Source organism: Parus major, chromosome 2, assembly GCF_001522545.3.
Source record: "Parus major isolate Abel chromosome 2, Parus_major1.1, whole genome shotgun sequence".
Taxonomy (NCBI): domain Eukaryota; kingdom Metazoa; phylum Chordata; class Aves; order Passeriformes; family Paridae; genus Parus; species Parus major.
This window is the reverse complement of record NC_031769.1, coordinates 30466853-30494206: the sequence shown is the minus strand read 5'-3', so window position 1 is coordinate 30494206 and position 27354 is coordinate 30466853. Positions and strand designations below refer to the sequence as shown.

Genomic DNA, 27354 nt, shown 5'->3' with positions numbered 1-27354 from the left:
ATCTACAGAACCAAGACTCAGGCTTTGTATTGCCCACCATAAATTCTTTGTAGATGAGTGAGTTTATAGCTGAAGTAGAGAGGATGAAATATTAGAGATGTTTGGGGCAGAGAGAATTTAATCTTCACAAGACAACAGTGAAGAACACTGGTAAAATTTGAAAGAAATGTGTTTTACTGAATCCTTGTCCAGTGCTCTCCTTACTGGTAGACCAACACATTTAACTATTAAGCTTTCCTGAATACTAAAGTTATGAAAAAAGTATTCACAATTAGTTTCCTCATTTATGAACTGTAATATAAAAGATTTATACAAATGTTAAGTGACAAAAGTAACCATTTACCTGCATTTTTATTGCTGCACAGAGTGATTAAACTTTATGAGATTTTATTAAAAAAGATTTATTCTTCCACAGCCCTCATAACTGCAGTTTTTTATATTTGAAAGGAACATTCAAACATTACTGCTTTTGAGGTAAGCATTCTATTTCTTTCTTTCTTGTTTCTGGTAATGTCAAATAACATAAGCATGTCCAAAGTAATAAAACATACAGATGCCATAACAAATTTTTATAAATATTTCTTTAAGCATTGCTCAGGCAGGATTCATCATTATTAGACATGACTTCTCTAGGAGCTGGGAAAACTGAACTTAGCAATACTTGGCAATCTTATTTCCTGTTAGTATTTATCTTTTACTTTCCCTAAAGCTATGAATGATTTTTTTCTTTTTCCTGCTTTCTTTCTTTTTTATTGTAATAATGTGATATACTTCTGAAAGGCATTCTAACATTGGCAAATTCAATTACTAGTCACAACAGATTTTAATTTCTTACTAAAATTATCTAGAAAATGCTACTTACCTGAAGTATTATCAATATAATGCAGTAGGTAAGAGCATGAGGTTGTGCACTGGTCAAGTATTACTTGAGATACATTGTTAGAATGATAGCATTGAACACAGTTCCTGTAAAATAAAAATTATAATCAAAAACCTATGTCTTTCTCTGCACAGCCTTTTAAGAGATTGCATCAACACGCTGATGTATTGCTTGCACGTAATGCTTTCCTGTTGTTGGTAAAAACATTACGACATTTATTTATTTTTTTTCTGAAATGTGATGCCTCTCTCAGCATTTTATCCCTCTGATGCTACTCTGAACCAGATAGTCTGAAGCTGTAAACTAAAACATGTCTTTGGCTTCGAGCCACCTTCATCCAATCCCTGCTCTGCCTTTTGTGATGTGAGTTTGTCACAGGGTGCAGCTCATGTCCAGCTTTCTTCAGCTTTCAGCCTCCAGTTCCTGTCTAGTCTTTCCTTACCAATCAATCTCATTCAGATGCAGACTGGAACTGAAAGGTAGAGGTAAGTAGAGGAAACACAGCTTTGTCAATAATTTTTGGATGCTATGCTAAGACAAAGCTAAGTAAGTCTGCACTGCTGGGCAGTTTAGAGAGAGCACTATAAGTGGGAGGCAATGCTCTCAGTTTTACCATGTTCTCTATACAGCCCTGAAGGAGACAGACGTCACAAGAGACCCCCCAGAAAAACCCTAATTGAATTTTTAATGAAGATATGCCATCTTATGAATTTATTAAAGGCACACACTTCACAGTGACTTTGAACAAGTGTAAGCCAGAAAGGTTAACTGCATTTTATCTAGTGGAATCTTAGCACCAACTTTTCCAGCTGTGGCCAAGCTTGGCCCTCCAGCATTTTCACCAGATGAGCTATAATTGAGATAAATACAAACAAACAATGATTCTGTTTTGAGCACAATGACCTTTCCAATGAAAGGCTGATCTTTCACCCCCTGTGCTACAGTGAAATGCAGAACATGGCATGTGTGAGGAGAGGGTGCAGAAGAGCCATGTCCAAGGAAAGGGCTTCATTTGCTCCCTGTGCCAGGACCACACAGTGCATCAGTGAGAGCCTGGTCTAGCTTTTCTCCTCCTGGGCTTGCTCATTTCCACCTGCACACTGCCCCTTCCTTTACATGAGTAAGGAAAAATGACATGCTTTGAGACTAGGATGGAAAAGACTAAGTGTTTTGAAACTGAACAATGAAGAAAGTTGTTCTCTGGGTAAGACCTGCTCTGCTCTGCTGATCAATGGCAGTGACAATGCACAAGTACTGCTCTAGTTCCACTCCTCTTTCTTTCAGCTGGGAAGCACAAGGAGTGTGCAAAAACAAATGTGGAAAGTATTACTGGACTTGATAACATTCAAAAGTAGGATTTATTTTCCATTTTTAAAAATACAAATTTATGGTTTTATTTCCTATCCAGGAGACCTCATATGAAGAAGTTAAAACAGATGCTGACATGCATTTCTCTTAGTTGCCAGTGTGAACCCAACTACACACAGGAGTATCAAGCATGAATTGTACCGTTTTCCTACAGTCTAAATAGGTAAGAAATATAGCATCTAGCCAAGCAGAAATATTTCTTCATGTTCCAACACTGGGGAGTGAAAAAGTCAAATCTAGCACAAGAAACATACCAGTTTTCTTCACAGCCTTTGTTACAAGTAGGGCAATATTCACAGAAACGGCCAAAGCTTCTTGGATCTGTGCACTCACACTTCCCACATACACATTTTCCTCTTCCACTGCAAATCTGGCCCTTTGAATTCAGGCAGTGCTTTGCTGATTGTGATGAGCACTCGCAACGATCACCTTCCCAGCCAGCAAAGCATTTGCATTTACCACCTTCACATTCACCATTACCTACAACACAGAGAGTCTGGAGTCATATGCTTCCATGAAAACATAGAAAAAAAAGTTTAGATGGATACATTTGTATTGCTTGTGCTTTACCTTAAACAGAACAGATTTAGACCTGGACTTTCTAATTAGCTTTTAAGCTAACAGCTTGGACTGAATTTACTGGCATGATCAATACTGAAGGCTGCTGTTCATTGTTGAGCTGAGCAGAAGTTGCTATTATGATGTCACTCTAAAAGCTTTTATTAAATTTTTCTCTTTTGCTTTGGATCAAAACAATGGAGATTAGGAATTACACAATGAGCAGGAAAATAGTCTTCAGGCAAATTAAACAAACTTCTCTTTAGCAAGAAAACATTCCATTCAAGTAAACAGCAAGATTCAGTGGAAGAAAGATAAAAAGTCTATGTGCACAGGCCAGGTTCTTTCCTTCCTTTCCATTTTCATTTTCATTTTCCATTTTCATTTCCATTTCAATTCCATTTCCATTTCCATTTCCATTTCCATTTCCATTTCCATTTCCATTTCCTTTTTTCTCCTTTTCCTTTTTTATTTTCTTTTTTTCCCTCTTCCCTACCATAAAGCAGACTACAAAAAATAAGAATTTCTAACAACTCTGTTTCACTTAGAGTCTCTTCTCTGAAGCAAGTATTCCCTACAGCATTCATTTTAATACCAGTATTTGAAATCAAGTGCAACTGTATCTCCCACAGGACTGATTTAGGGTGGTAGAAAATCAGAACCTCACCTGGAAGTTATGATCCCTTCCTAATCTCTCAGCATCTCATATTCCCATTAGACTGAAATCCATCAACTAACTTCCTGGAATAATATTATTTTTTTATTTGAGAAATCAGTATTATTACTTATTAAGAATTTTGAGATTTAAATATTAAAATAGGTAAACTTAGAAAAAATATAAATGTATCCACTAGAAAATGGTGGTGAAATTTAGAAGACAGTGTGTATGCCTGTGGTGAAGAGAGCCCAGGACTGTGAATTCCTAACAGGATGTTCAGGACATTTCCCACACTAATTCTGCACAAACAATTCTTGTTATTGACAGCTTTATATCATTGTTTTCAGCTCCATCATGTACAGTAGCCTCAGAAAACAAAACAAACCAAGAAAATACTATATATTTTAATATTTAATATAATTTTAATAGATATAAATGCTGCAACTTACCAGAACATAAGTTTCCCTGGTGATACGGGCAGGAAAAATCATCCAATTCACAGTACTTGCCATACACCTTGCCTAGCTTGTTTTTGTGGCAGAAACATTTTCCCTCTATGCAATTTCCTTGACCACTGCAGATGGGCTGGCCCTGGTGCTGCCTGCACTTCTCTGAGGGGAGCGTGTCTCTGTTAGAGCTACAGTTATTGTCACTGCAAGGGGACTGCTTGCTGTCTGAAGTTTCATCAGCCCACACTCTTTTGTGCCCTGTGCTGTCTCCATACTGGCAGGCACAGCTTTGCTGCACATTGACAATGGCAGTTTCATTGAAACCAATAGGCTTAAGTATGGCATATTTTCTCCCTCCAGTTGTATGGCATCCTTTCATTGCAATTGATACATTGAAAAGCACCTAAGAAGAAATAAAAAAGGATTTAACATTATTCTTATTTTCTTGCTTACATTTGCTTATAGTTTTTAACACATAAACACAGCAGAATCTTATACTGTATATAAAGGCACACTAGGTGATAATAGCAAAACACACAGTGGTCACTTGTCAAACATGATATATTAGTAACGATAGGCATCACCAATACAGTTAAAATCCTAATGATAGGGGATTGACAGAAGTCTACTTTTCAAGTTAAGAAAGCATAGTTGCAAAAGACAAAACTTTAACACAAATTAAATGGAAATAAAAATATCATCATCATCCTGCTATTATTTTATATGTATATTCTGTTATATCACAGGAATACTCAGGTAAGAATTGGGACTAGATTGAGCAAGACAATACACTAACAGAAACAGAGATACTCTTCATAAAAAGAATCATAATGAATGTCCTGCTGCAGAATTGGTCATGCACATAGAAACCACAGAGGTTTTTGAACGGCCCTGGCTACTCCCACTAAAACACAGAAATGGCTCACATGTTAGCAGTTACTTTTCCCAATTCTGTGGACCCAGTGCCTAACTCCGGGCCATGTCATGCACATCACCACCATCCTCCACCATCTCAGCAGTGACAGCATCTACAGCAGCAGCTCCCACAGTTTTTTGTAATCCTGGCACAGGACTAACAATCATTTTGGTAGTTAGGTGATTGCCATAGAGTTTCCATCAATCACTTCTAAAAGTTTTTGACAGTTCTGACACGTGTGACACACTACATATCAATCCGGTATTTCACAATTGGTTTTTGGCTTTTTAATTTTGACCAGTGCTCTTCTGACAGGGTATTCTCTCTAAGGTTTTGAATTTTTTCAGCTTCCTGATATATAGCAACTCTTTCTTGTCTCCTCACAAAGAAAATGTAACCAGGAGGAAAAAGTGAGAAAAGAACGTAAGAGAAGCAAGTACCTTTAATCTTTACTACCAAGAAATAAAGACTTCCAAATAAAAAAAGGAGAAACCCCGAGAAACTGATTACATATGAAGTCGAAACTATCCACAAATACTAAGACCATTCATCTCTCATCACTGTCTCTCCCTCCCGCTGCGCCCCCACACGAGAACAACGCAGCCCTTGGGGACAATGGTGGCTTTGTGGCGAGTGGGGCTGCGGCTGCCTACACGGACAACAGGAGAAGAATGATGTGCAGAAACATGCACTTAATGTCATATTGAGGGGGCACACAGGCTTTGTCTCACCCTTTGCTTTTCTTCTCATTTCTCAAATGTGCCACTACACACATAACTCCTCAGCAGCCCACACTCCCCCTGCACTGAGCTTTCTTCCCTTGGGTTGCAGGGCAAAAGTGTGGCTATAGAGAAATGGATTCATACAGCAGGTGCATATCATGGGAGGACAGGCTGCAGCTAGGGAATGTGCTCTTCAACACAGAGCCCTGCCAATAAAAATCATCTTCATGTACAGAACAGTACTGGAAGAATGGCAGGGAAATGGGAGGGAAAGGAAAATCATGTTGTGCGTATGAGTCGTGAAATTTGATTCTGAACACAGCAGCAGATAGATTAAACCTGTGGTGACTAAATAATTACACCACCATGACACTTGCTAATAGCCAAAGTTAGTTTTGCACCCTGAAGAGGCCACAGGATTCTTCCAGAATTTAATCTACTTTGTGTTTTGGTAAGAAAAGGAAGGAAGAAGGATTAGACAATGAAAGGAATGTGAGAATTAAGGAAAAGCATTTTGTCTGTAAACAAATACTGAAGGAAGGATTTACGGTTAAAATAAATTAATCTCGTAAGGATGGCTCATTTTCAACAGCCGTAGAGGTTTAGGACCACATGCAATCTGTTACAATCAACTGGCTTGGCTTTTTATTAAAAGGAAACAGATATAAATATTTTTCTTTTCATTAAACAGAACAAATTCCAGTCCTGTTTCTTATGACATGCCCAGGGAGCAAGTTTCTCCAACAGCAGAGAAAAGATGCATTAAGAATAAAAACAGCAAATCTCCTGTAAACTGTAGAAGCTACAATCAGCAGCATCCAGACAAAATTCAGATCATAAAATACATTCAAACTTACATTACAATTCACGGATTTAATTTGTTCTGCTATTTCTACACAGAGACACAAGCTACTTCTCACACTAGCTGAGACATATGTACATGTCAAGCAGGAAAGAACTCCTTGACCCTGCTCTCTAGAAACACAGATCTCTTCCTGGCAAGCAAAAAGAATTATTCCAGTAGTCCAAGCAAGTAAATAAATATATCAAGGCACAGAGAAGTTTTTCTGGGAAGAAAACCATGTTCTTTACATCAGCCAGACATCTTCCCCTGCATTTTCGTGGTGCATGATGCTCTGTTTCATTCAGTAAGTGGCACCAATTCAAATGAGAATAAATTATTTTATTAATTTGATTTATAAAATAAACTAATCATCCACAACCCTGACTGTGCAGGAAGACTACTAAAGCAAGAAGAGAGAAAGGTGACATCTAGTACAGATCAAGGAACACAAATTCCAGTCATTTTTTTCCACTGGGTGATTATCTTTCAACCTCTTTACGTACAGATTTCATCACAATGGATGTGGTGGTTGTGCCCAGTGGAGGACAAAGAAGGAAAGTTTTAATGGACGTTAGCTTTCAGGAAAGGCTTTGAGCCTTAGTTCCACAGGATTAGTGAGAATTAAAGTAAGATTTGGGAAAAATAAACCCAGAGAATAATAGAAAGCCTGTGATCATTAATCACATAAATCTATTTTCAGTTTAAGTAAATCCCTAGAAGATTTCACACCATTGAAACCCAACCAAACAGAAAAATAAGTATCCCAGTTTCTTGAAGAATGAGAACTATCAACATACTTCTTTATTATATCCCACATTTTTACATCCTTCCATGCCAGTTTTTTTACTTCCATCAGGACAGATTGCCGTGATATTGAAATGAAGACCTTGGATCTGGTTATCCACTTGAATTTTCACTTCAGAGATTAGTTTCTGTAACCAGAAAACAAGTTTTAATTGCATTGCATCTCAAAATATGTAATGTACATTAGTGACTAACACCAAGTACAGCTCCTATGTCTGACGAAAAATGAAGAAAGCTTGTCTGTGTGAATAAAGGAATGAATTAAAGCATTGTTTCCATGTAGAGACCCAATTACATTCTAAATATACACAACCAGTGAACTGGTAATTCTGATAAAGAGGATTAGGTTTTCCAGATAAAAATGTTTTCAGCTTTGATAACATGGTTTTGAGACTGCATTTTTCACAATTTGAACAACGATGAGCAACAAAAACTGCTCATTGTTTGAGTCAACGCTGCCTTTTAGCCACACACCTAAAATACAACAGTAAACACACATATGACCACTGTTATCCAGCAGAAAAGTTTCCTAATTGACTTTAAAAACTTCTGATATTTTGCATCTGTCTTGGAAAAGTTTTCTCTGAACAAACCTTAGGGTGACCTAAAGGCTATTGGGATTATTCTTACTGATTTTTCTGAGTCAGCTAAGACTGTATAAGCCAACAATTGGCACATCCCATTAGAGCATTTTTGCAATAAAAAATAATGAAAAAGCAACTACTTTGTAACTTGTATTTACTACATGATCTAAAATCCTGCTTCCTCCAAGGAAGAAATATTGCTCCTTGACCATTTAAAAATTTATTAAAGCTCTGTACAAACTTATGAGCTGAAAATTGCACAGAGGGATTTTCAGAATTCCTGTCATATTACTATTAAAAAATGAGTTTAGTGGGATATTTTTACTGCTACAAATGGAAATGCAATTATATAAATCTTAACACATGTTTATCTGAGTAACTTTTTGAAAATTAGTGACTCATCTTTGGCTTTTTAGCCAGGGATTTTCAGCCAGGGTTTTCCATAGCTAAGCCTAAGGTTTCCCTGCCTGGAACAAGACTGCAAGAGGCCCACTGTCACTGAATATCAACACTGAATTTATTTTCTTACCTAAGTCCTTTATTTTTTTCTAGAGTGCAACACATTCAAGATATGTTCACCATGTGTTTATATATCAAAAAGCCCCTAACACTATGATAAGAATCTCAAGGCTATGATGGGAAGAAAGACTGTCTCAAAAATGAAAATAAAGCAAAAGCAAACTGGGGGTGGCTGGACCAGGAAAGTCCCACTAAATCTCTTATTGAACTAAATTATTGTTTCATAAAATTTCATTTCCTCCCTTTGAATGTTTGCCCTGCACTGGGTAGGAATTGTGTTTCCATTTAGGATGGACAGTGTAAAGCTGTCATACAAAAGGATTACAATTTTCAAAATTTTATGCCAGCAACTTCCTGCAAATCTCCATATTCAAAATGAGATCTCTCGACTTTATAAGAGGAAGTAAAATACCAGTGAGATTTTGTCTGCAATTTGACTATCCCTAAACTCCTCTGCTTTTGAATATGTTTGCCTTTTTCCCAGTGTCTCTAATGTGACAGTGAGAAAAATGTGTGCAAAAGCACTCTATAGACTGGGAACAGTCACGGGGGCTGGCTCTTCATTATAGCAAATTTGCTGTAAGCAAATTTCTTGATTCTGTGGTTAAGCAAGTAAAATGGATAGTTCTGGCCTCCCAAATCCAACTAATGAAAAAAAAAAAAAAAGTGACACCTGAGTTTTCAGCTTTCTGAAATGGAATGTTTGTGAGTAGCTGCACAGCTTTACAGCATTCAACCATGCAACACATCACATTCATTTAGATGCTCTATGGGCTTCCCATGCTCTAGTACCTCAAATGTCTGTTTCTTGGCTTCATTTTCAAAGCTTTTTATACTCTCTTTCCTTCACTAACTACATGCCTATTTCACTTGCAAACTGCCATTCTGTGTCAATCATGTGCGGAAAATGACTTTATGCTATTTCCCATACTATTGCTGTCTCTTTCCCAAACTATTACGTTCAATTGATGACTCCAAGCAAGAGTTCACAAAGCCATTTCCATTGTTCTCTCCCAAACCTCTATCAAAACTCTTCTTCACTTCCATGCCTCAAACCCCCAAGTTATTACACCACTTTTTACAGTATAGATACTGCTTTTCACTAAATCCACCATTCTCAAATTACCTCCTTGAAAATTCCCATAAATTATTGTGCAAAACTCTCCAGATACTGCATTGGGTTTTTGCTCTGAATTTATATAGTGCCTAGACAGCAGTGTCTGGTCTGTAACTAAAGATCTGAGGTGCCAAAATTCAAATAAATAAACCATCTTTTGAAGTGACATAGCAACAGGTGCAGAGAATAAAACAGAATATTTAGAATCACCCTTAGAAATTAAAGAACAGTAGCTCTTGCCTTTGAAACCCTGACAGCCTGGGACTTTGAGAGCTATCGTAAGATAGTATCACCTATCCACCTGGACATTAGGAAAAGTAGGGAATGTATCCTTGTGGACTTCAGATGGAAGAAAAGATCCTGGAAATTAAAACTTCAGACTATGAAAGATGAAAAATGTACAAATATTACATACAACATTGCCAATCTCATCATACCTGATAGGCTTCTACCACCAAATCATTGAGATTTGCTGCTTGTGATTCTATTTGCCTTGCGACAGTACCAGGCAACAGAGGTAACAGATCCTATGAAAAAGACAATAATTTATGTAGTTTTAAGGATAAATATTTCACCTTCAAAATTGAAAAAAAAAATCAAGTTTCTAACCTACTTTATACCAATGAAACTGGCTTCCTTGAACAGCAAAAATAACATTGATGTTATTGTCAATCAGTTTTTCAGAGAGCTGCCCAAGAGATGGATGCTCCTGAAAAATACAACAGTAAAGAGAAGATTGCAGATTAGTAGGGAAACATCTTATGTTTCATATATGACACATTAGAGATTTCCAAAACCAATTCAATCTTAACTTCTAAATGTACAGAGAATGCTAGACCAACACCAAAACCAGGATGAAGCCATTTGAATAAAAAATAATAAAAAGAAAATCATCAGGGCATCAGCCAGGCTCATCTGTTGCCAACTATGAAGATCTGCTGTACAGTGGGAGGACTTACTCTACAGTACTATTTTGTTGGTTTGAGTGTGATGCTTAAGAAATATGGGTATGATGTGGTCCATGGTCCACTTAGAAGAACAGGGAATGAGAGGTGGGCTCTTGTGCAAAAGTCAGGGAGAAAGTCCAACATGAAGCACTGAGATGAGGTGTGCTTTTGGGAAAAGCAAGGAGGGTAATTAAAAATGTTTGATTCTCAGACATATATTTTGGCATCAAGTGCAGGCACTGGATCAGGTTCTGGCATTGCCAGTATTCTATGCTTATCTCACGACTGACAGCACTCTCCTCTGCGTGTTCAAGACCTACCTAAGGACTTATGACTCCAGTCCTCACCATGAAAACCTGCTACACTTTCTTAACCACAGCTATGCTTGTCCTCAGTAATACATTGCTCTATTTGGTGGAGTACCTACAACAGTGTGTCCTGTGCCAATGGCCTGCTTTTTTACACTTCTCATTGAGGGGATCTGACATGGATTTGAGAACAAGAGCTGTGTTGCTATCTCTCCATCCAAGATCTGGCGAAGTTCAAGGGGTCTTTCTGGTCCCAGTGGGCTTTGTACACCTGGGTTATGTGAGATCCCTTCAGCTCCAGTACTCTAAACCAAACTGTATCTCAAAAACACCACTTACTAACCAGCCTTAAGTAAATAATTTTCAAGAAGTAAATTCAACACTTACAAAGAGGTTTCATCTGGACACCTCCACTTATGTCAGGTACTTCAACCTTTATCCCCCACATTTTTTTTTTTGTCTTTCTTTTCCTGGTATTTTTCACCATCTGTCCTATATTGTCTCTCTCTTGCACAAACACAGTCTATTACACTGAATGGTTCCCCTTCTTCTCAGATTGTCCCTTGTTACTTAAGGCACCCTGCAAGTCAACAGCTCTGCTAGCAATAATCTGAATAGCAAGACAACTGAGACAAAGTAATGCAAGGTAGTAAAATCCATTTTCCATCATATTGCACCATTATAAAGAGCCTTGTACAGAGAGAACAAGAGATTTTCTTGGCACAGTCAGAGTATACGACTCTCCCAATATTTCAACGCTTTGGTAAAAGATGATATAGATAATATAATAGATATAATAGATAACTGACAAAAGGTAGATAACACAATATTAAACAGGCCTTCTTACAGTTCCAGATGGAGAAAGCAGCCTACAGAACAGTGCTAAGCCCTCCTTCTCCATGGCACAGAGCACAGTGGTGGGGCCTCCACTGTACTGCACAACCCCACAGGCCACGTGCAACTGGCTGGCAGATCACAGCACAACAAGTGGTCCCAGGACACAAGTGGAGACAGATTTTCTGCAAATACCCACTGCACCATAAGTATGGGAATGACAGGGGCAGTATCAAGGGATCATGAGATGGTGGCAAAATAAGTCAGTCTTCTTGATTAGTACATGATACTAGACCTGTCTGAATTCTGGCAGAGTGGCCCCTCAACAACTCTGCACCTACTAGCTGAACTCTGGAATTGGCAGTATCACGAATAGCTTTCCAAGCCTTTATAAAACAAAAACTTATTCAGATGGAGCTTACTGAAGTCAAGAGATGACACCCATAGACATACAAGAGCTGCAGGGACAGGATCCCCAGACTACCTCTGCTCACAAGGAAGGCTGAACTTCCATGTACTCGTCATCAATAACTGTCTAGAGTGTCCAGCTTCCTGTTTCTTTTTATTAGAATTGAGTTTAAAAAAAACAAACCCAAAAACCAAAGCCCAAAACATCAACAGACCCACACTAGCTTTTTAGTTTTAAGCATGTATAGAGATGACATAAGGTACCAGTGGTCACTCATGGAGCCTCACTTTGCTTGCTGTGACAACCTTGATGTACTTCATGTGTTTTTATCTTACCTCTTCCCACTACTGCTCAGAATAATGTACTTTAATTTTAGATCATCTTCCTTGTTTTAATTACATCATTCATTTTATTATTTTAACCTCCTATGTTAAGCTGTGAAGATAACTAATACAAATCTTAAATATTTCAGAAAGGGAGTTAACCAAGCACAGATCTAATTAAAAGACACTAGATTTCTTTCCTATCATGCTTTTTTTTTGCTGACCTCTCTCTGACTGCTTAGGAAAAGTTAAAAAGAAACATGCAGAAAAATGTCTAAGTGGAAACATTTCTGATGTAAAGGCCAAGCTTATTCAAACAAATAAAGCAAAGTTCTCTTAACTGGCACAAGTAAGAAATAAAAATATGCCAAAATACAATCTTCTCATGACTACCCAAAGCTAAGAATCAACAGTATGATTACAGAAGTCTCTCTAATTTAACACAGCCAAACAAAATTGTATTGATATGAACAAAACCTAAAACTGTGTTTCATATTGTTTCCTAAAAGACTGACAGATTTTCATGATATTTCATTTAAATATGAAATAGTCTTCCCAGCTCCCTGATTTTACTCATTCATTTGAACTTTCATTATGGATATCTATAAGTAAAATAATCACATGTACCATGGATAAGAAGAAAAAAGTTAGAAACCAGCACAGACACTTTTGTGTTGTCATCACATCTGCTCCAGAAAATGCAATTCCTAGTACTAAGTGCATGCCTACTGTAAACATGTGGGCATGCAAAAATTAGCCCATATTAAAAAAAAAAAAAGGGTTAGCAGCCAGAAGATACATGGATGTAAATATGCCACCACAGATCTAAGCATTTTTCAAGGTAATTTCATTTGGGTGGCTAAAAAAACTAATTTCACAAAATACATCAATAGTAGTCATCACGGAGATTCCTTTTTCCATACAGGACAGTAAAATTAGGATCTTTCAAACCAGAATCCAGAATATCAGTTAAAACACCTTTTTTCAGTCAGCATAGCTGCTTAGAAAGAAAAATTAAATTAATTAATTTTTTCTATATTTTCCACTGGTGAGTTTCTCCAGTTGCAACAGAAATTAATTTCTGAATTTGGACAGAAAATAAATACAGTGGGGTTTTTTTTGTTTTTTTTTCAGAAATAGACAATATCTTTATTATTAAAGGAATCCTGAACACCAGAAAAATATTTGTACCTTTAGAAATTATTTAATAAGCAGAGCAAACTTCCCTTGATTTATAACACTGCAACTAGGAAACTAAAAAGAGAGAAAAACAAAGAATGTTCTGCTTTGGGAAAGAAAAGTTTCAGGATTATTTGCTCTAAGTAGAATAAGTTGAATGGACTGATTAGAATGGAACAAAAAATTCTGACATCTGTGAGGAAATATCCAAGAGGTGACAGAGGGAGTATATGAATGCAAGAACGTCAGATAATCGGAAATCTAAATAACCTTCCTGTAAGCACACACTGATCTCCCTCCTCCACTCAGCAAGGTCCCAAACACTCACTGCTTCCCAGAAACCACCCGTATTTCATGATCACACAACAGCCAGGAGCCTCTTCCTGCTCCTTCACTATCCTTGTAAATAACAGTTGCTGGGACTACGTTCAGGTCTAACCTCATTTACACCAGCCCTCACTGACTTCACTTGCACATTTCTGGCTCTGGCTGAACACAGGCTGTACACGCTGTGCTCGAATTGTACCACAGCTCATACTTCTGCTTTCTGGGGATTACATCCCAATCAAGAAGTGATGCATGTTTCTTAAATAAACAATTCATATTTATTTAAGAAAATACCCACAGAAGTTGAAACCAGCAACTCTTAAGCAAAAATTCCTTTCTTCAGTTATTTGTGACTACTTTATCTATTAGTGAAGAAAATATTTTGAAAGCTAAAAAAATATGTTGAAGGCTCCTTATTTTGCTACAGCAGATTTGATGCAACTTTTTGCAGAGGTGTGTATTACCACACACTGGCTTTCTACAGTGAAATCTGAATGCATTTAATGCTACTCCATTCATCTGAAGTAGCTCATTGATGCTGCATGCCCTCTGGTTTAGTCTTACCAAGCCTTTTCAACCAACGCTCCTGTGCATGGTCTGACCATAAATCATAGCCACTGTCTCTGTCTTGTGAGTATGATTTTACAACTCTCCTATTACCAGCTTCTACTTGTGCAAAATATCACACCACACACTTCCTACTTATATTTTATACAAAATGTGTGTGATTCTTATGAGACGCTAATAAAACCCCACACCAAAATAATAACATATCCTCCTTTGCTGTGTACTGTTTTTTTCAGACTCCAAAACAGTTTAGTCCACACAAAAAGAATGCCAACATGCCAAGTGACCAGTTCTTCATTTCACAACTTGCCTACCTGGAAAAATACTGTTCTAATAACTGAAATAAAAACAATGCTTTCAGAGCAGTCTAAAAACCTCCTTTACACAGTTTTGCATTGCCTCTCTCAAGGCAAAATCTATGACATATACCTTACCATACTCGTAGCTTTGATGTACACATTATCTTTCAAGTGACAGTTTCCATCATGGGGAATTACAATTCCTGCTAATTTACTATCAAGAGCCAGATGGGAAGTTTGATCTGTCATCACAAGAAGCAGTCGCTTTGCTTCTTTCCGCCATCCAATATGGCTCTATAAAGAAAACAAAATTAGGTATAAGAAAGCAGTAGCTACCTATTTTCTAAAATAACCTACAACAAAACGAAAAATTAACATTGAAGACCACTTTCAGATATTACACTGCCTGGCAGCACTGCATTGAACTGGGCTATTTAAAGCATTTTGTGTGGAAATAGACATAATGTACTACATCTGAAATCTACCAATTTCTTCGCTTTTTTCCATTTACCATTTCCTTTGCTTTTTAAAGAAAGATGTCCCACTATACATGCCAGTTATGCTTTATATAGTGGGCTTGGTAACAGCTGCCACATTGTGTGTGTCACTGTTACAGTTTGTAAAATCCTCTGGGGTCCAAGGAAGCATTACAACCAGTAAATATGCATTCATCCATATTGATACTTAGAACTCTGCTCTATTTTTACTTTAATTACTTTATATTCTTGACACACTGTAATTTCCTTTTCTTACAAAATTTTTGTGCAAGTACATTAGTATGCAATCACAAATAAACTAAAGTTTGAAGGTTTTCACGCAATTACAAATTGAGAAATTCCTTACTATGCAGCAAAATGCTACATTTATCCACCATCTTAAGGGACTGATAGCAAAGCGGCAGCCTCAAGGGTGAACTGAATGTCTTTCAGGAATTCAGGGATGTGAAGGATGCAGCAGGGTAAGCTTACATCTAAATTGGTTTAGATGACAATTTGTATTTTCAAAACATTAATCTCCCTGATTATAATCAAATTTCTGAGGCACACAGGAAACACATCATATGCTTTTTCATTATTCCTTCTCTTGCTACTTCCATCTTCTTTTTCACTGCTTCCATTTTATCTCCTTCCTGTGACACAGAATCTCTACCATTCTCATGTGGAACATGTGCCTGCAATACAGTCCATGTACTCAGCCACTTTGTGACTTACAGTCTGCCTTCCTTTCTTCATGGAGAGGGATTTAGCTGCCTTCTCAGGCTCACTCTCTACTATCTCTGAATGGGGATTATGTATCTCAAGCCAGCAAGAATAAAAAGTACAGAGGGGTGTCATGTCTTTTCCAACTTATACTTCAGTCTCCCTCAGACACTCCTAAACAGCATTCCTCTAAAGAAGGAGTATTTTATTTGTAAACAGGTTTTGTCTTAAGTAATTCCAAATTCTCCTCCAGCACTCTTCTCCTGACTCCAGCATTTGACTTTGTCACCTTGAGACTTGTTTAGTTTTAAGTAATCCTGTGAGGAGCAGAGAGTTGGACATGATGATCCTTATGGATCCCTTCTGACTTGAGATGTTCTTTGATTCTATGATTCCTACCTAAATATGTCACAGCAATCAAAATTTTAAAGTAGCTCCATGTCCTAAGCTGCTACCTCTTGTAACTATGATATATTTGTTAAAGCAAGATGGAGCAAGTTATAGAGGTCTATTGTAGGCAAAATGAGTGCACATTACTATAATTTATGGTTCATGATGGTCATTATGAATTGCACATTCTTCCCGTACATTTCAGTTCACAATTCACCTAACAGGAAAGCCTCCACATTCTTATGAATATTTCCATTCTATTGTTCTTGGAAGCATATATTATTCTAGAACTCACATATCATAAGTGTGGAATGTGTCCAGTGAGAAACACTGAATTTTTAGGAATTTTTCCAAAGTTCCAGAATAATTTTTTGTAACAGCTTCAATCACAGTGTTTATGGAGAGTGGTTTTTACTTACCTGTTAATCAAAATTTGAAAATAAAATTGGACTAAACTATTCATTTTTAATGTAACTTGGATTACTTTTGTCCTTGAGATATTTTACTTCTCAGAAAAATAGTGTGAAGATAGACAAGATAAAACAATTGTCCTGACATCATTCTAACAGATGAGAAACATGCCAAGCCTGTGATTTGAATGGGAGCTGAATATTTTATAGAGCAGTACCAAACCCATGAATCAGCCAAATTTCAAAATCTGTATTGCATTAATATGCATAAGAAGAAAAACAACAACCAAAATAGCTCTCTAGAGTAAAACAAACTCTCTTTATCTAATATGCTTGTAGCTTGAGACTTACTGATGTAGATCTTTTCCACACTTTCCTGCACGAGACTCTGATGAAATTTTATCAATATACAAAAGTTAATTTTTAGTTGATTAGTACTGTTTCAAACTTTGCAAGCTGAGAACATAGAAGTTCTGTTTTCCTTACCTACACAAGCATATATATAAAAATTCTCATTCAATTTTCAAGTTTTTAAGGAGAAGAAATTTCAAATGGTATGCCTTCATTGAGGAACACAAGCAGTGCTTTAATGATTTTTGAAACTAATTATGTAATTGACTGAAATTAATACGTGTGTCTGTTCAAACAAGAAACAGTTGCTTTCATCATCCATCCTATGTTGGCCAGGCTGATTAAAGCCAGAAATTGAAGATCCATAACCAATACTGAAAGATGTTCCCTCCTGCTCTAGTTTTCAGCTTCAATTGGAAATATATAGTTAAGGGGAAAATAATGGAAAAGGAGGAAAAAAATCATAGTATTATCAGGTATAGCACTGGATTTTGAATTCAGGAACACTGACCACCAGTGTACCTACACATCTATCTGTCTGTCTATCTATCTATCTATCTATCTATCTATCTATCTATCTAGTGCCTAAATCACCATTTCTTTTCCTTCCTTACCTGGCACACAGCTGCCTGGAGCATTGCATCGAAGCCCCCTTCAGGTGTATCAATATTTCCAGAAATTTTTTGTTTATTCACTGCATTTCTGAATTCTGCTATATTGTCAGTCAGGGATAGCACATGAATATAGCCATGAGGAGGCATACAATCTAAATTGTAATCACTGTAAAAAAACAAAACAAATAAAATCCTTATTTTTCCTTTGAAGGAGATGAAAATATTGCATCCCCATTAACCCATAAAATCCTGATACTAATGAAGATATAGGTAGCACAGAATAAGAAAACTTACAGAAAAAACTTACAGAAAAAAGAGCAATTCCATGCTAAATTAAGTTCAGTGGGAAGTAGTTATAATTAACTACAAAAAATGTATATTATCTTCTATTTTATGGAATTGTGCTTATAATAACTTAGTCAATATTTTAACAATATATGTAGTGTTTAATAAAGAACAAAAATGCAACAGGAGGGATGGTATGATCTCAGGGTGTATATAAACCCTTTTGGAATATCAACAGCGTGGTACAGCTTTGCTTTTCATTGTGCTGAGAAAGAACTATCACACTGCAACAGTAAGATCTTTTAAGAGGTTGCTACACAGACTACTGGATCAAACTATAAAAAAATCTAAGTTCCTATCTTCTATCATCCACTAGTGTTACATTAATGCACATAAAATCAATATTGATATTAATAATAATTATGTTATCAAAGTGATGAGAAAATTCATTTTCACTAACATCATGATACTTTCTCAAATTATACATAAGGGAGAAAGTCTGATTTTTGTCATAACTAAGCTAGTAAAACAGCACTTACACAGGTCCTTGATCTGGGACCCATTCACAGCCATGATTTATGGCACAAGTTGAAGTGCTCATCCATTTCAGATGCTGAGCAAGGTTTCTACTCTCTTAACTTCTACTGCATCCAGACTGTAACCTGCCCTCCTCCAAATCAAGTTACAGTCAAAGAAGAGAAACTGGAATTGAAAGGATTAATACCTCTGCAGTTGTCTCCTCTTAGGCAAAATGTATCATGACCTAGAAATGCTAATCAATATCCTATATTGATTATGACTCACTACATACAGATGGTCTAGATGACTGCTTTATCCATAGATAGTCACATCTCTAGAATGAATTCCATCACTAGGAACCAATTCAAAACCCACTGAAATCACAATAGGTACTTAAGGACTTCACAGAACTTTGGATCATTACTTCTCAGGAAAGGCAAGCAAGAAAGTATGAAGAATTAATATTCACTTTTCCAACTACTATCATTTATACCGCTCTGAATTTGTTGTGAATAATCTTGTTCTCCAGGTAGTGTTGGAAGTGATCCCTCACTTCATGTAAGTGTTGAGCCCAAGGTATATAAAACATGGCATGAAAAAAGAAATGCAGGCCAGAACATCTTCTCTATTTAAAAGAGGAGTTCCCTCGTACTAAAACTGTAGATCAGAGGATTGCTTATGTTCATTAAATGAGCTGAAAGAAACCACATCATGTTGACAAAAGTAGAATTGTCAGGAAAGAGTTAATGAATACACGACCATACACCAGAAAATATATAGGACAGAAAGTAAAAACTTTGTGATGAATCTAGATAACATCCAAAATAACCAGAACCACAGCAGTTGACTTTAAAATATATACAAAACATAACCAAATATTCCAAAGCAGCATGGGTTTTGGCTTGTTTTGCTAAAGAAAAAACAATGCATTTTTTTCTGATAAAGAAACAGTTTTTCTGAAATCACTCACCAGGTACTGCAGAAGTAATCACTACAAAACAATTTTCAGCATTTCCTTAGGAACTTTTTAAAGAACCACAGTAAAAGGAAACAAAGACAAATTCTGAACATATATGTATAATGCATATTTCTCTAATTAAATACAGGTCTCAGTGCTACAGTAGATGTAAAAAGACTACATACCTGCACTGGTTATGGATTCTACCTGGATGAATGCTAATATAGGGTGACACAGTTTTATCCACATAGGATCCAAATCCAAGTCGAAAATCAAGAGAAATATTCTCCATTTTTTTAGATAAAGCAAATCCAACGGAATTTAACTTTTCTATATTGTTGTGCATAGAGGCTGAGACATCAACTAAATAGTAAAGATCCACGGGGTATTTCTCTAAAGGACGAACTTTTAATATAAAGTTTACTTCACTTCCTGATTAAAAAAAAAAGAAACAAATATGCTTATTTACTATTTTTGAATGGACATGCTTAAAAATACATTTATTTTTGTAGCAACCTCAGCACAAAGTTGTTTGTGTCAGCAAAGAGAAAAACAAACAAACAAGAAAATTTCCCAAGAGTAAATGAAACCTTGAAGAAGCATTCAAAAATAAGCCATAAAGGGATGTTTTGTAGAACATTTTGCTTTTTTTTTTTTTTTCTTGCAGAAGCAGTGTGCAATTTATTGTAAAATCTTACTTCTCCCCATTTCGTTTTAAATTCATGGTTATGCAATCTCTTTGGCATTATAACAAAAAGCAGTTGTGGCCCACAAAGGACACAGATCTGCATACAAATTGGGGTCAGTCACTTCAAGGTTGTCACTTCAAAGTATGTAAATGTATCCTGCAAATAGTTTGTCATATGACAGATCTAAAACTACATACACACCACAAGGACAGCACAGCCTGAAAAAGTCACATAAATAATGATACAAGTCTATCCCAAACTGCTTCCAAAGATTTGATGAGAAAATTCCGTAGGATCAAAATATATCTTTTTTTTAAAAAGAAAAAGGTTTTAATATAAAAAAATTCCCTCTTTTGGCATATACAAAACAGAACTATTATTTCAGGATGATAGATGTCTGGGACTCCTGCAGAACCGAAACATATTCTCATATGTAATAAAAACATTAATACTTTGGAAGCTGCTAAAACTAGTCCTCACATTTTTGTTTGTCCAATATTCTGTAATGTCAGCAAAATTAGCAAAGTGATTTGTATGGGCAGAGCAGGTACAGTAATGCATGGTTTCAAATTAGCCATCATTTTATGCCACACAAAGTGTAAGCTCACAGCAAAATGAGTTTAGGATCTTCATGCGACAAGTGGAGAATCTAATCCAGTATTGTGCAATGAAGATACAGCAAAGGACAGGAGGAAGTTAGATGTTATAGAGCTATGTAGATTTTTAATCAAAACTATCAAAAGGTACATCCAGTACAGAGATCTGACTCAGAAAATTTAAATATGCAAAGAACTTTTTTCCAGTGTCCTTTGAACATAATCCATCTAAAAATTTCAGGATTTGTCTGTATTAAGTCTTGCATGAGGAAAACAATTTTAGTGTGCTGCTATTTATGTTTCCTCTTTGCCAATGTAAATTGAATTACTTTTTGTAAATGACTCTTGCAGGTCTCTGGTTTGCATATAGTGAGATACTGAGTGCAGCTTTTATTATTTTCTACATAAATCCTAAATGATGAGTATATGTAAACAGTGACAAAACTCCCCAGTATCAAAACAAAAGTATTTTTCTCTGTGTGATTATAATGTATCAAATGTCTGTTTTGAGGAAAAACTATAGTGGTATATCTGTGTGTTTCCCTGAGGCAGAAAATATAGGCAAAATATCTATATATAAAAAGTTTTTCTTATGGAGTCCTTGATATTTCATTCTTTTGCCTCCCTGATGCAAAAACTTCTGTAAAGCATAAAGTACTCCAAACTTAATTTCATTTTTTACTGGAAAAAAGGTTAATGAAAACAAATTTAGAAAGCTGTTTTTCCTATGAATCCAGTATGCCTTTGGAAATAAATGTGATTACAGACAGAGCTTAGAGGTAGCTCAGTTCCTGAAACCATTTCTCAGTACAAAGCAGATTATCAGTCACTTCTTTGGAAGAAGAGTGGGGAAAGGAGAAGTGCTGATGTTACCTTGCCTGTTTTATTATTATAAAGAGTGAAAAACATCTCCTTTGTGCTTTACATTCATGCAGATTCTTCAATTTTCCCTTGTAATTGACAGAAAATTATCATTTCAACAGTGAAGATCAGCAAAATTCTTCTCCTGAACACTTAATGTTTTCCTGACAAAGACTGATCCCTCTCACATATTTCTTTCTCCAATTATTCTTTGTGAAAGAAAGAAATAAATTAAATTTTATTGAGTGAAATATAACCATGGATCCCTTTATATCACCTTCACTTCTGCTGTTGGCTACACCTCTTTTAGAGACAGAGGATGAACACTTATTTAACTAGACTTCAGCTGAGGGCAAATGGAGATATACTAATTATAAAAAAAATCAGGCAGTGAACACCTAAGTCTTCTTTAGGAATTTAGTCTTTCCTTATATAATGGTTTTGGTATTTCCTAGTTGTCTAGTCAATGCACTTGAAAATAAACAATCAAGAAGTTTATCAAATTATGAATTTAGGAATTATAACTCTATTTGCTTTCAGGAGGAATAGCTTATACACATGTAAGGCAAAACTGTTAGTTTAAGGGGCTAAATAATCAAGAAACCACATAAGAAAACAGGAAAGACTACCTAAAATTCCCTTTTCACTTATTACTCGCATTATTCCAACCTTCAGCTGTGTTTGACAAAAAAATTCTTGGTGAAGATGATACTTCAATATTGGAGCAACACCATATCAGTTCTACAATACAATGTTATAGCATTATTCTTCCAAATAATTATTCCAGATGGTTCTTCACAAAATATCTGTACATAGAAGTACTGTTTTTATTTTAAATTTATTATAACACCAATGTGTCAGAGATGACCCAACCTGGATGCAGTTGGACTGAAACTTTTCCTGGTGTCACTTGTGTATTTGTTTCGTGGTCGCTAGGTATTGTGACATGAACCATGGGGTTTTCAACCAAATCTGATTGGCAGCCTCTTTTCATTAAGTTGAAAACAGTGTCACAGCGTCCCTTCTGTGTTGTGCCAGCCATGAAATCCTGTTAAAGAAGAAACAAAAAGAGCAAAACAATCTGAGCTGAAAAAAACTCTGTACCACCTTCAAAGGATGAAGAAAACCAAAATAATAGTCTTTGAAACAATAAAATATGCTACTATATAATTGCATAAATTATAGAACAAGATCATGAAGCCATATGTTTTTAATAATGGCAATAAGGCAATATTTAAATTAGAAGTTAAACCTAATTGCCACACTGACCAAAAACAGAAAGTTTTTTTACCGAGAAATAGGATCTTGCACAATCAGAACAAGCTGACTTTGGAGAAAAAGGAAATTACACACTGTTATTATGTCACTAAAAAAAGTTCTGTGCCATGCTATGAGCTTGTTTTAGCAAAAAAGCATCATTTCCTCAACACCAAAACAGGTTAGTTTTCAGAAGAATCCACTGGTAATGCTACTCAGGCTGATATTTAGTAGGAACACCAGAGGTCAGCTCTAGATTTAGCCAACCTGAATTTGTCTATCCCACTACACAAAATCCAAAGACCTGCTGAACTACATAATTTCAATTCCCAGAAAGAGGAAACCATGTATTATTACAGGAGTGGGCAGTTTAGATGCCACCAACATAAAAAAGCCATTGTAGCAACAGAAAAGTGATTAGTAGAAGGATGATGTCAGAAGCAGCCCATCCTTTGCTGCATTGAAAGAGAAAAGTTGTCAAAAAGTGCATCAAAATGATCCAATGCAAAATTCCTTCCTGACCACTAATCTGATGATTAATACTATTCTGAACATGCAGGGAAAAAAAGAAAAAAAAGAAAAACGAATAAAAACAAGACAAGATCTTTTGTAGTCTTTCAAACTATTGGTGCATCTGAGTCAAAGCTGGAAACCAACCAAACAAAGGACAATCTCTGATCTTTCAGATGCAAATGCGGAAAATAAGCCATCTAAAATACAGTCCACTGTGTATTAGATAATCAACAGTCATCCAGAGCCTGAAGAGACTAGAGAAAGCCCATGAAGAATTAAATATGTCAGTTTTTGTTCTTCAAATTCCAGATTCGTTTTGTAGTCTAGCTCAAATCTATTTTTTCTATAACCTTCTTTCTTAAAAACAAGAGACTACTTTTTAAGTTACTGCTATTTATATATTCTTTTTTGTGTATACTTTTCAATAAGCTAGATTTTTAAATGTATAAAGAATTTAGCTACTCTTGTTACCAGTAATGAATAATAGATTTGTATTTTTTCCTGAGGTCCACTGTGTGTGGGTATAAATTTGAAGTATCTCAAGAGTTCCTCAGGGCTGATTATCTTATTAAAAACATTGTTCTCATGAAGCAGGTGGGCTAAGGTGCACTGCAATATTTCCATCTGCAATAATATGGGTTTTGCCATTCCATAACCATGGATGGTGTGTAGGTGAACCAGCTAATTAAGAGGGTTTGACAAAGCCCTGGTGAACAGCTCTCAGGATTGACTTGAGAAGTGAAACAGGACAAGCAGAGCAGAAGTGAAACAAGCCAAGTCCGTGTGCCTATTCAGAAGGAAAGTTTTGCACTGGAAAGTTAGCAAATGCTGCTCTTTGATAAATGCAGATGGAGGAGGATAAAGCTTTCCCCGTTCTAAGACAGGACATGGGGCCAGCATACTGAACCCCTCCACACTGTGATCCATTGTGTCATCTACACATGCTAGGCTTCCTCTGGGAAAACAAGCCCTGCATGCCTCTACCCATCCTTGCATTACTTATCCTTGTACCTTTAGCAGACTAAATTAATGATTCCAAGACATAATATCTCAGATATTGCCAGTGCCTTACACTCCTGATCTCTGCCAGACACACCCCAGGAATTTATCTACCTTCTCTGCTAACCTGAAAGCTACTACTGGTAATTTCTGCGTGAGTTTAAAGAGCATACGAGCTTGTGATTGTCAATGATATTCTTCAAAACCTTGCTCCTCTGAAATGATTACTCAAAATCATGCTATCAACAGGGTTATCTTTTCTTTTTTTTTTCCTGTCAAACAAAACCAGAAATACCCATATTCTTACAGTTTGCAAAGTAATAATAATTTCAGAATAATTCATTCTACCTAAGACTCATCTTCTGTGCTAAGTCTCAGAACTGATAGTTTCAAGTGTCAAAATGAGAAAAGCATCATTTTTTCCATTTGTGATAGGATCATAATATAAGGTGAAGTCAAAGTCAACTCTAGTGTTAGTACAGCCTTTTGCTAAATGCAGTAGACATACATGTATAGACTTGTTTTCATATATGATGAAGACTTTATATTAAGTACTGATAAGTAATTTTGATTTTGAAGCCAAAAACTGTTAAACTCTCAAAGCTACTGTAAGTCTGCCAAAGCTGTCTACAAAGCAGATGGAATGCATTAAAAAGATCTCACTTTATTTAAAATTACTGTAATTTTCCAAATAAAAGATTGCATATTCTCCTTTGGAAACAAAATATATTTCACATGACTTCTCAGGTTCTGTCTCTAGGGATCATTTAAAGATTTTCTTGCTATTTCTCACTATAATTTTCTAAGTTTAAAAGTCTTTATCTTCATAAAGATCAGAAGCAGCTAAAATATAAAGTCAAATGTAATTAAGCAAAAATGCCATACCTCTTGAGCACACCATCCACACTCTGGACCCAAAGCAAGACACTTTGTGCATGTTACTGCATTTGAAGTGGCACATCTGTTTTCCGCTGCAATGAAATACAAACCCAAACATTCATGATTTATGACGATACGTGAAATTGTAAAATACCTAATTTTAAACCAAGATTTCAAAAATGACTTCTCCATATTAAGAGTGATGACAATGTATTAAAATAGAAGTAAAACAGAACAAAGGTATTGTGGTGAGTGAATACAATTTTCTTTTATCTACAGTCTACAACTATATGCACAGATTGAATAAACTCTATTCACAATTCACAAGGCCAAATTTTTAAGATCCTGATTAAGAATAATTTTGAAGTGCACGTTTATCTTTGGCATGTATCTTGCTGATTTACTGCCTAAAAAAAAAAAATTTACTAGGTAGCTTATCTTTTCAGACATTTTCCCTTTAAGTCATTTACACTTGACTGAATTATTCATTATTCACTCCTCATGAAACCCAAAGTATTTTCTCACCTTCTATAAATATTCCCCCTCTGCATATTCATTTTTGCAATGAATAGTTTCCCAGAAGAGGAAGATTTTCTTTTCCAGAAGCAAATAGAAATGTATCCAACACTACATGTGTCACAGATTGAAGGCACATTATTCTGTACCAACTGCAAAAATTGTGCCTACTTACATGTCTACCAGCACAGTCCTTTATATCCTTTTCACATCTTTGTTTTATAGATTATTGCTTAAGTTACTACTCTTTCCTATGAAACTTTGGCAGTTGGTATTGAGAAGAAGAGTCTTTTCAAGGGACTGGGCCAGCTCAGCTTGAATGCCAGCATTAGTGTATCCTTTCAGCATGTTGAGCACAAGTCTCTTGCAGTACAGGGCACCTCTAAACAACACAGAAGTCACCTGCTCAGAGTTATATGGAGGGCACAAAATGCACAGCTTTGTAGTAGTGCTGTTTAAGAACACTGCTGTATGGCATATTCAGCATGCCATATTGGAAAATACACAGGGAACAAAATAAATTTAATTTCTGCATACAACAAAAGGCTACATATGTTAACTGGCCCATTGTGATAGCATGCATCATTATATCAAAACAGTTTGATGAAAGGTTTGGTTTTCATCCGTAAGTTCTGGCTACATGTACTGTCTCTCAGATTATTTCTTTCCAACCAGCAATAATAATACAAACCATCTCTCTTTTTAGGTAACGAGACAAACCTCTCACAGTGAACAGCTGTATTAGGAAAATATGTACTAAAATACCTTTCTTTTAATTTTTTTTTCTGGTTTCAGCTATGGATTCTAAGATGAGATCCTGTATCATATGAACAGCTGATTTTCAGCAGGTCACTTAGAATGATGGCTGATGCAAGGCACTAGTCACAGTCTGCACATTATTAGTATCAACAACACATATACCATTGTCAGTATTAACAAGCCTAGTGCAGCACAATTGCAGCATTATACTGACATTATGTAGGTTAGTGGCAATTTAAATAATTTAGGTCAGACTGATATTTCTGTTTAATATCAACTGCTGCTGACAATTTTTGCCATGAAAGCAATGTGAGGAAAAAAAAAATAAATGAAAAGGAGAGCTACAGGTATGATATAAACAGTAAGTTGAAAAGCAGCCCAAGAAGGTGCTGGAACGCAGGGAAAACTGATTAAAGCGTGGGAGAGGTTGGTAGGCATAAATAAAGGAGGAGTTCCTAAGGAGAGAGAAAAGAACAAGACAAAATCAGAAAGGTTTTTGTTTGGTCTTTTTTTTGTTATAAAAACAAACACAGCAAGTTTTACTTGGATGTAAAATGAGAGCAAGCTCATTCAGCACTAACACAATAAAACTTTTTTTGCATTTATAATAAGATAGAAACTGCACTTCATGTTCTGCAATCTGAAAGAGCAAACCTGGAGGCCATAGAAAATGTGACCACATACTGCAGGGGAGGAAAAAGGTATGAAGGTTTTGGGTAGGTACTGACATGCACAGGGTAGTAGACCTTGCCACAGATCCTTTTCTAGACAGTACTCATAAAGTGCAAAGACTCAGAATGAAAAGTTGTTGAAGGAGTAAAAATAAAAGGAATGTAATTGTTCTTGGCACACAAACACCCTTCCCATCTTCAACTGGCTATCAAAGACAGCAGAGATGAAAGGTGTTACAAGAAAAGAGAGTGATAGATTCAGTAAAAGTGTCAAAG

At 36.1% G+C, this 27354-nt stretch overlaps 1 protein-coding gene across 2 annotated transcripts in view; it reads right to left on the bottom strand.

Moving 5' to 3' along the window:
• ITGB8 (integrin subunit beta 8) overlaps positions 1-27354 on the bottom strand; it is a 46630-nt gene that overhangs the window by 6145 nt on the left and 13131 nt on the right. For both annotated transcript variants that reach the window (XM_015619281.3, XM_015619282.3), the window contains exons 2-12: positions 25139-25224; positions 22358-22532; positions 19524-19770; positions 17577-17742; positions 14748-14906; positions 10033-10128; positions 9857-9946; positions 7193-7327; positions 3914-4316; positions 2503-2728; positions 863-966 (exon numbers count right to left, since the gene is read on the bottom strand). In XM_015619281.3, coding sequence (XP_015474767.1) covers positions 863-966; positions 2503-2728; positions 3914-4316; positions 7193-7327; positions 9857-9946; positions 10033-10128; positions 14748-14906; positions 17577-17742; positions 19524-19770; positions 22358-22532; positions 25139-25224 — 1887 coding nt within the window. The remainder of the gene's footprint in view (positions 1-862; positions 967-2502; positions 2729-3913; positions 4317-7192; positions 7328-9856; positions 9947-10032; positions 10129-14747; positions 14907-17576; positions 17743-19523; positions 19771-22357; positions 22533-25138; positions 25225-27354) is intronic.